This window comes from Scatophagus argus, chromosome 3, assembly GCF_020382885.2.
Source record: "Scatophagus argus isolate fScaArg1 chromosome 3, fScaArg1.pri, whole genome shotgun sequence".
Lineage (NCBI taxonomy): Eukaryota > Metazoa > Chordata > Actinopteri > Scatophagidae > Scatophagus > Scatophagus argus.
Window position 1 is genome coordinate 2,329,421 of NC_058495.1, and position 9,289 is coordinate 2,338,709.

A 9,289-nucleotide genomic window follows, 5' to 3' on the forward strand; every position below is an offset into this window, starting at 1 on the left:
AAACAACGTATGCCGTCCAATGAAAGCGCAGCTTGCCCAGAGGAAGTCCCACCCACCGTTTCCGTTACTTGTGCAACTATGAAACAGCAAAGACGCCGAGCTGTGTCAAGATGCAGGGATTCACAGGATCCAGCTACAGAGAGGCCGAAGTATGCTCCGGAAAAACAGAATAAAGAAAAATATTTTCAGCCTGAATATTACTTTTAGTACAAGACATACATTTATATTATCAAATGTTTACCTAAAGATTTCTCGTTAAAATTGTAGTAAAAAACACAAGTATAATAAATAAATAAAATTCGCATTTGATAAAAAAAATAATTTATTTTGAAAATCATCATCGGAAGTGTTCATAGTTAACTTACTTACACAGATACTGACTGATTCTGTTGTAACCTGCGCCTTGACAGCTTCATCCAGCGTTTCTCAAACCAAACTTCGGGCACATTTAAATTTTATTTTTTAATCGTAAATACTCTTCTTCGTTTCCATCCCCAGAAATCAGAAGGTTAAGCTGGTTTAACTAGGTTACACTGGTGTTTTGGTGCCGGTCAGCGTGTTGTTTTCGGAGGTCAGCGGGTCTCCAGGTGAAACCAGCACGCCGTCCAGATGCTTTCACAGGGCAGGTGTGTTTCCTCCCGGCTGATCAGGCCGGCCTCGTGGATTCCTTTCTGGCTGGGTTCTGAGCGGAGATTCGCCAGCACTCTGCAGAAAGGTAACGGCAATCCGGAGGCAAGACAGTTTACCCAGAACTGCTAGCATGAAGCTAATCCCAAAGTGACGCAGTTTACAACAGCTTCAAAGTGTCTGAGTCGTCAGCGACTTTAGAAGAATACACTAACACAAGTTCTCAGGAACTAGTTGATGGGCAGAAAAACTATTCGTCAAAAAACTCATTTAGCCATCAAAAGTGTCAAATATGATTTCAGTTCTGATTATATTTTTTGTATTATTTTGTTTTAATACCAAGATTTAGGAGAGAAACAGCTTTTATTTTCATCAGTTGTATGAGTTTTAAATTTCTGTAGCCTATTTTTTAAGATTTGTATGTATTTTGAATATTCTAAACATTCTTTGGTTCGTAGACCGTTCTGCTCAAACTATTCATTTTAAGTCTTTTGTAATGTAAACATTTAATTCCCGTTGAATGTCTGTTATTGATGTAAAATTTTGGAAGGAAGACGCAGTTACTAAATTACTAAATGACCACAGTGAAGAATCTGGAGGCAGTTGAATGCAGTTGCTATGTCACAGTCAGTGTTCTCCTTATATACCCTACACAGTACAGTGCACAATAGAACAAGATTGTCTTCACTGAGTGCTCCATTTTATACACTAGACAAACAAACAGGAGAAAGAGAAATGGATACAAAATGCAGTACAGCAATCTTAAAGTTTTTGACCTCTATTAGTGCCATGGAGCTGCTTTTGAATGAGTGGGTCCTCTCTCTTTTTCTTTTTTTTTTTTTTCTGATGATCTTATGTAGAAATGATGTACAGTCCTGCACTATAGAGAAATGCTTGTGATGTCACTGTAGGCAGAAGTGACCACACTGTTTATAATTATCAAGAGCTGCAGTGTTAATATTCAACTTGAAACATGAAAAACACATCTGGAATGGGAAAGAGTTGTTCGTGTGCGATTGGCTATTCAGATACACTCAACAAGAAAGTGGTGTTATTTGGTGTAAAATGTCAGCACACCTGATTCCTGGCCACATGTCAGTGTCCATGGACCTCTGGTTCTTTAATAAGTTGTAAAGATTGCAATTGAGTGCAACTCCCTTTCGTATAGGCAAGTATTGCTTGTTTTACTCCTGGTTTTGCAATTTCCCCTTCTAAATGCATCCATGGGGGGCAAATTCAGGTGGGAATGTGATGTCAGCACATGCCTTTTACTCTACAGCTGGAGGTATGTTGTGATGTGCCAGAAAAGGGAGGGCAGAAGAAGATGGGAAGAAGTCGGGATTTAAAATACTTCAAAAATTAGCTTTACGAATGGTTCAGGAAGGAAATATGCTTGGTGTTTTTCCAAGTATTTCCAAATGTAAACAGATTTTCTAACCTCACAGAGCACTTTTAAGCAGCATAACGCAGTAAACTGTTGGAAAGATTGTAGTTTGCTGAAATGAGTGCTAATTAAGGGCATCCTCACATATAGGGATGTGCATTGTTTATCATATATAATAAACTCAACAAAGTGTGTGTGTGTGTGTGTATATATATATATATATATACATACACACACACACACACACACACACACACACACACATATGATAAAAGATAATAACAGTGGTACATGTTTTGGTGTCAACATAATACCTTTTTCAGAACTTATTCTCAATTTCCCGTATGCAGTTCAGCACATGATGAGTGACTCAGCAATTACTGACTCGCAGATGGGACCCCGTGTCTTGGTCCACAGTCAAACAGATGTGATTAAATTCTGAGTAAAACAAATGACAGTCTGTTGTTGTTTTGTGCTGCAGAGTTGATAAAGAAGCGTGACCTGGAGAAAGATGAGCTTCGCCCCCTCTATATGGACTTCCAGGCCACCACACCCATGGTAACCATCACCAACCATGTTGTCATGGTTATAGGAAGATGTTACAGTACAGTTTAACCTGTATGTATGTGTGTGTCCGTTGGTTTGTAGGATCCTCGGGTGCTTGATGCTATGCTGCCCTACCAGGTGAATTACTATGGTAACCCTCACTCCAGAACACACGCCTACGGCTGGGAGAGCGAGAGTGCCATGGAGACAGCCAGGAAGGTAGAGACGCACAGTTTTAAAATAAAATCAAGTGTGATGTAAAGTTATTTTACTTTTTTATAGTTACGTTTCACTGTGTAGTAATGCTTAAAGCACTAGTGGCCTTATTTCTTACAAATTCAGAATTTAGATTGTAAACACTGTGGTATTTAGTTGTGGTGATCAGTCCTTCCTGAATTTGAGAGAGACATGGACTGAGTGTTGTCTCTCTGCATGTGTCTGAGTAGCAGGTGGCTGATCTGATTGGAGCAGATCCCAGAGAGATCGTCTTCACCAGCGGAGCCACTGAGTCCAACAACATGGCCATCAAGGTTACCCTCTGCTCTTTCTCTTCATCACTCCCACTTTCTTGCCTGCTCTCTGTCACACCTTCTTGCCTCCTCTCACCACTACATCCTTTTGTTTTGCTTGTTTTGTTTACAGATAAAGAACTCAGGGAACACAGAGAGTTCATTTAGAACAGGAGATTAGTTAACCAGAAATTAATCTGTGTCTTTGTGGAATATGTGTGTCTACTTGCAGAGCTGAGCTGGTGAACTAACCGCTAACATGTTTCCCAGGTGGGCTTGTGCTATTCAGTGATAGTAGCTCTTCAAGCTACTGTTTCCTCTGCATAATGCTGTTAGCTCTCCTGGCTGTTTTTCACCTTTATACACCCTTTAGTTCAATAAAATGTTTTTGAGGCGGTACAATGAAGATCTCTGACTGTTAGCAGGTTTACCAGCTCATTTTTTAGCTAGTCACTAATGGTAAAATAAGTTCACAGTTCATTTGAAAGATGTAACTGTACCATGAACTTCTGTCCCATGACTGTCTGCTAACCTTTGCTGTTCCTACTCTGACAGAGGAGGTTACATAAAACTGCATGGTGACACACAGCTTGGTTTTTTCCATTTTAGAGTTTTTGGTTGAGCAGTTTGCTTGTGCTCATTGACCTGAACTTGCATGTCCGAGTTCACTAATCACATGAAATCCACTCAGACGAATTTATTTACTCCGCAAAATTTTGCCATTTCAAATACTAGTGTGACGATATCTTGAGAACACATTAAGAGCAGAATGAGAGTGCTGTAAGAACTCGGAGAGAGCAGTCAAAAAGTGAAAGAACAATAATAAAACAAGACAGATTTGTGATGTCAGTAGTGACCCCGTCTCTCTCTTTCCTGCAGGGTGTGGCCAGGTTCTACCAAGCCAAGAAGCGTCATGTGATCACCACACAGACAGAACATAAATGTGTTCTGGACTCGTGTCGAGTTCTGGAGGCTGAAGGATTCAGCATCACCTACCTGCCGGTCCAGAAGAACGGACTGCTGGACCTTGAGGTACACATGCTGAGCGTACAGAGAAATCACACCAGAGATCAGCTTGTACTGAGAACATCAAGAGTATTCAGACAACATGCAGAAGTCAAAATATGAATTATAAACTGTGTGTGTCTGTGTGTGTTCAGCTGTTGGAGGCCTCCATCCGTCCTGACACCTCTCTGGTGTCGGTGATGACGGTCAACAACGAGATTGGAGTCAAGCAGCCCATCAAAGAAATCGGTAACCATGACATCACAAACATGTTACTCAGTCCTCACGTGAAGCAGAAGTCAGTTTACTGAAACATTCATGTATGCGTTGTTTGATCAAAATATAACTGTGATGATGTAAAACCTTCACCAATTTCCTGATCTTTACTGATCTGACTATTGATTAACTCATCTTGACTCTTTCTGTCCTCAGGGAAGATTTGCCGTTCTAAGGGAGTTTTCCTCCACACTGATGCTGCTCAGGCTGTCGGAAAGATTCCCATAAATGTCTCGGACTGGAAAATTGATCTGATGTCCATCAGTGGTCACAAGATCTACGGACCCAAAGGTTAGCAGCACGTGCTTGTTTTGCAGCTGAAATGGGAACTAGCTGAAATACTGAAAGCACTGAAATACAAATGCTGAATGAAGCTAAAATAGCTGTGAAAATGGAAGTGATGAGAGAAGTTTCAGTTGAAGTGCAAGCACTAAATAAAGGAAAGAAGGAATCAAGGAAGCATTTAAAAATGATAGCTGCTGAAAGGTAATTTAAATTTCAGTGTTAGTTAAGATGTAACAAGCAAAAACAAAGCGTTGTAAATGAGTGTTAAAATGTAAATGAGTAAAACAGAATTTGAAACCTCATTTACAATGTAAGTTAAAGAAACAGAAGGAGGTTTTTATAAACGGGTATACTGTAGCTTCCATGTGTTCCATGTTGACAGTGGGAACATTCAGATGACCTAAAGTCATCTTGCCTGTGTTCTAGAAGCTTCCTACTGTAGCGACCGTCCTTCTGTTGTTTGTTCGAAATTTCCTCAGATTTGTCACAAATGTGCACTTGGACTCAAAGATGACCTGACTAGAATCTGGTGGTCAAAGGTCACTCTGACATTACAAAACACATTTTGGGCCATAAATCAAGAGTTCATACACTAATTTTGACAAACTTTCACAAAATGTCTAACAGGACAATACGATGAAGTGATGACATTTAATATCCAAAATGTCACAGGTCAGCTTTGCTCTGACATCATAATATTTTCTGTGCATTATTTAGGGCAGCATCCTTATGTGAATCATTGTAGTCCACCACAAGCTCATTGGTTTAGGTGATATCGAGCTTCATGCGATTGTTGTTGCACCTTGTGATGAAACTCTCCGTCAGCATGTTTTCACTGGAATCACACGTGTGTGTGTGTGTTTGTTTGTTTGTGTTTGTGTGTGGGCACTACAGGCGTGGGTGCTTTGTTTGTGCGTCGTCGGCCCCGGGTTCGTTTAGAGCCACTGCAGAACGGGGGCGGGCAAGAGAGGGGGCTGCGTTCTGGGACTGTCCCGACCCCACTGGCTGTTGGGCTGGGAGCTGCCTGCAGCATTGCCCAGCAGGAGATGGAGGTAAAACAAATTCACCAAACATGCCAAGACTCAACAAACACAACCAAATATCTTGATGCTTAGTGTGTGTGTGTGTGTGTGTGTGTGTGTGTGTGTGTGTGTGTGTGTGTGTGTGTGTGTGCGCGCGCGTGAACAGTATGATCATCACAGAGTGTCAATGCTGGCTAATCGTCTGGTCCAGAAGATCATGTCTGAGATTCCCGATGTCGTCATGAACGGAGATCCAGAACAACGCTACCCTGGTACACACACACACACACAGAAGTGAAACTGTGGCACAACACCACGCCATTGTCACATGCTTGCATTTCATCCGACATGCACATGAAACACTTCTAAAAGCCCTTGAACTTAATGTTAGGGGTTTCTGTTGGAAATCTTACTACAATCGATGAGGCAGAGCAGTTGTCTGACTGTGTGTGTACTTTTCAGGCTGTGTCAACCTGTCCTTTGCCTATGTGGAGGGAGAGAGTCTGTTGATGGCGCTGAAGGATGTTGCTCTCTCATCTGGAAGGTCAGTTTTATGCATGTGTGCCCGTTGCATGATTCACATTGCTGTTGCTTGTTATTTCACGTTAAAATTGGTTTTGTACATAATTCATGTGGAAAGAAATACATTCAACATGTTTGCTCGACCTCGAGGGTACACACAATGTGTTTTGGTAAACTGTTTGTTTATATGTGAACTCCATCTGGCATCATTTTTAACTTAAGATGAATAAATATGTATGTGTGCACGCAGCGCATGTACTTCAGCATCTCTGGAGCCATCATACGTCCTCAGAGCAATTGGAGCCGATGAAGACCTGGCTCACTCTTCCATCAGGTAAAAACACACGACACCATAATCCTGATGATAACTGTGATTACATCGTTTGCTATGATCAGCTTTAACTTTGTGAAATGACTTGGTGATGCTGTTAATAGTCATGATTCTAATGTTGTCATGTTAATGTAATCGTGTGTTTGTGTGCGTGTGTACTGTAAGGTTTGGTATTGGCAGATTCACCACAGAAGAAGAGGTGGATTACACAGCAGAAAAATGTATCCAACACGTCTCTAGACTCAGAGAGATGAGGTGAGTTCAGATGGGCTCGTCATTCTGGTTAAGTCTCATTTTGGTTGTTGTCAGTTATAATAACACCATGGTAATGGTATTAACCATGGGAATATCTGAGTCTCAGTTTTGTCTGAATGCTCGTGTTTCTTGACCCATCAGACTTTTTTTTCAGTGTCAGTGTGTTCCTAGATGTCAGGTGTTCATTTTTTTACGGTTAAAATGTTATTGTGACTGTTAGAAATGATGGACAGAACTGTGAAAATAATGAGGAACTGGAATTAAACCATAAGATTCAATTCATGCATTTCTCTCTTGCGTCTGTCCAGTTAATTTCTTTGCTTGGATGGTGAAATTATCTGCGTGCTAAATGGTAAAAGAACTCTTACTCTCTCTGTCTGTTAGTCCTCTGTGGGAGATGGTTCAAGAAGGCATTGATCTGAAGAGCATCAAGTGGTCGCAGCACTAGACTCCTCCCACTTCCTGTTTATTCCCTGGCTGACGACGTTGACGACAAAGACAAAGATGATGATTCCCGGGGAAATCGGGACTAGACCAGCTTTTCCTTCTTGCATACAAACACGCACAAACTTCCTGTCTGACTTGAAGTCTGTTTGTAGCTGTAGTTCTCTGTAGAGGCTCTGTCAGGAGATGTTGCTCAGAGTTGTCCAACACATCAATTCTCTTGTAGATCACCCAGCTTCTTTTTCCACTTGACTGAAAGGTTCCAACAGGCCGCCTGGCTCCTGTATCATGAGGTCAGTTCATCGTAGTCTGGCTCCTTTTTATATATTCTTAGGGCATTTTCACATGAAAGAGGAGTTCTTAATTACAGTCAGAAGAAGAGGAAGTGATTATAGGATTAATATCAAGGTGAGACTGAAAATTGGTTTGCAACTCGCCCTGTCAGAATAACTTATGTTTTTCCAGTCATCTGACTGATCAGTATTGGACCCTGAACAGGTTTTTATCTGCTCCTCTGAAGTGAACTTGTTCTAGAGCAGAATGTCCCTGCAGCATAGGTTACCTTAGTGATCTAAACTGGTTTAAAGTGAGGGTTTTGTTAAACGCAACAATAACTGAAAGAACTGCTAATCTCACTTCATGATACAGGCTCTGGTCAGCACCTAAGCAAAGCAATGACCCAAGTGGCACAGCAGACAAGCTGTTGATGGCAACTTAAGGCAGAGGACTTGAATTCACTGAGTTGATGACACACTAGCAATTTGTTGCAGAACTTATCACTTGATAATTCACATATTGTCTCCTGTCCTCTGTGTGTCAGTACTCACGCTCATGGTTTTCCTTTCTCTTCCCACATCAGTTTACAATACGCAGCAGTATTGTGTCAGTGTTAGCAGCCACAGTTTGATTATATTTTTCCAAGTCTGCATAGTCTACATGACTGTAGCCCTGTTTTTAAGTTTTTCAAGGTTCTGGAGAGTAAACGGCTGAGGGTCTGGTGCACCAGGTCCAAAAGATGACTAAGACTCAGGGTCACACTTGTGTGACATATTTGTGCCTGAGGTTGTTGATGGAAATCTGCCGGTGATCCTGAAAGTCTGAACAAAAAAATTTAAACTTGGTAAAGGTTCTCTTGTAGTCCAAGCAGATTTCTAAAGTCTTGAATTGTGTTCCCGGATCTAGTCAGCTGAGCCCATACAGGTCATATTTATTGGACTCCTGCATCTACTCTCTTTTATAGTTACTCTCATCTTATCGATTACTATCCAATAAAGTGCTGCTTCATGATTATGCAATAAAGTTGTTTTTTTTAAGTTTTCATTTAATGTTTATTTTTGTTGGGATTGTAACATTTCATGGACAAATGTCTACAATACATATGCCTGCATTTACAAACAGTGATAGTGGTGGTTTCATGGTTCATCTATAGTTGGGCCAATACACAAATACACACAACTCCACAAAGACAACATACAACTTAACATGCAGAACAAATCCAATAAAATAAAGGTACCATAAAACATCTGACTTAATATAAATACATAGGCTATATGAGGGTTAACTTTATCACTACTGTACACCATAAACAAAGAACTTACAATTTATACTGTTCACCTTAAAAACTACATAGTGTACAACTAATATTAATATAGTAAGTGTATACATTAGTATTAGTCTGTAATGCTAATATTAAATAGTACCAATTATTAGTCATTTTTGTGGTATTGTAGTAAGTACGCGGTTGCAGGTGGTTGGATTAACCTGGTTAGGGGCCCTGTGCAAAAAACGATAAACTCATTAGGCGCCATATATGTACAATGTAAGAATAATAATTACGTTTTACAGGGCGTGTGATGAAGTAATAATGCAGGGTTATTACAGATTTCAGCAATGTGTGATAATTGAACACGTTGTATGAAAACAATTGGTATTTATCGCCTCCACTCTTTTGGAAAGCTGCAGGGACTTTCTCTCATTCAATCCCAAGAGCATCAGTGAGTCCAACAGTGATGTTGAGCGTCTGTTAAGACTTCATTCTCCTCCCTCTTGTGTCATTACTCCTATCCAGCCGATAGAGGGCGAT

At 40.7% G+C, this 9,289-nt stretch overlaps 1 protein-coding gene across 1 annotated transcript; it reads left to right on the forward strand.

Annotated features, from left to right (window-relative positions):
- Nucleotides 1-358: 358 nt before the first annotated feature.
- nfs1 (NFS1 cysteine desulfurase) lies at nucleotides 359-8,526 on the forward strand. Its single transcript, XM_046380924.1, has 13 exons — nucleotides 359-715; nucleotides 2,493-2,569; nucleotides 2,660-2,776; nucleotides 3,004-3,087; nucleotides 3,946-4,098; nucleotides 4,227-4,320; nucleotides 4,504-4,638; nucleotides 5,527-5,684; nucleotides 5,821-5,926; nucleotides 6,117-6,198; nucleotides 6,427-6,510; nucleotides 6,673-6,762; nucleotides 7,147-8,526. The coding sequence occupies exons 1-13, from the start codon at nucleotides 610-612 to the stop codon at nucleotides 7,208-7,210; spliced, it is 1,350 nt and encodes a 449-aa protein (XP_046236880.1). The 5' UTR covers nucleotides 359-609; the 3' UTR covers nucleotides 7,211-8,526.
- Nucleotides 8,527-9,289: the final 763 nt, after the last annotated feature.

Coding starts and splice junctions, on each gene's coding strand:
- nfs1 (XM_046380924.1), top strand. CDS start 610: ATGCTTTCACAGGGCAGGTGTGTTTCCTCCCGGCTGATCAGGCCGGCC. Junction 2,570..2,659: donor TCCAGGCCACCACACCCATG/GTAACCATCACC, acceptor GTTGGTTTGTAG/GATCCTCGGGTGCTTGATGC. Junction 2,777..3,003: donor CCATGGAGACAGCCAGGAAG/GTAGAGACGCAC, acceptor GTGTCTGAGTAG/CAGGTGGCTGATCTGATTGG.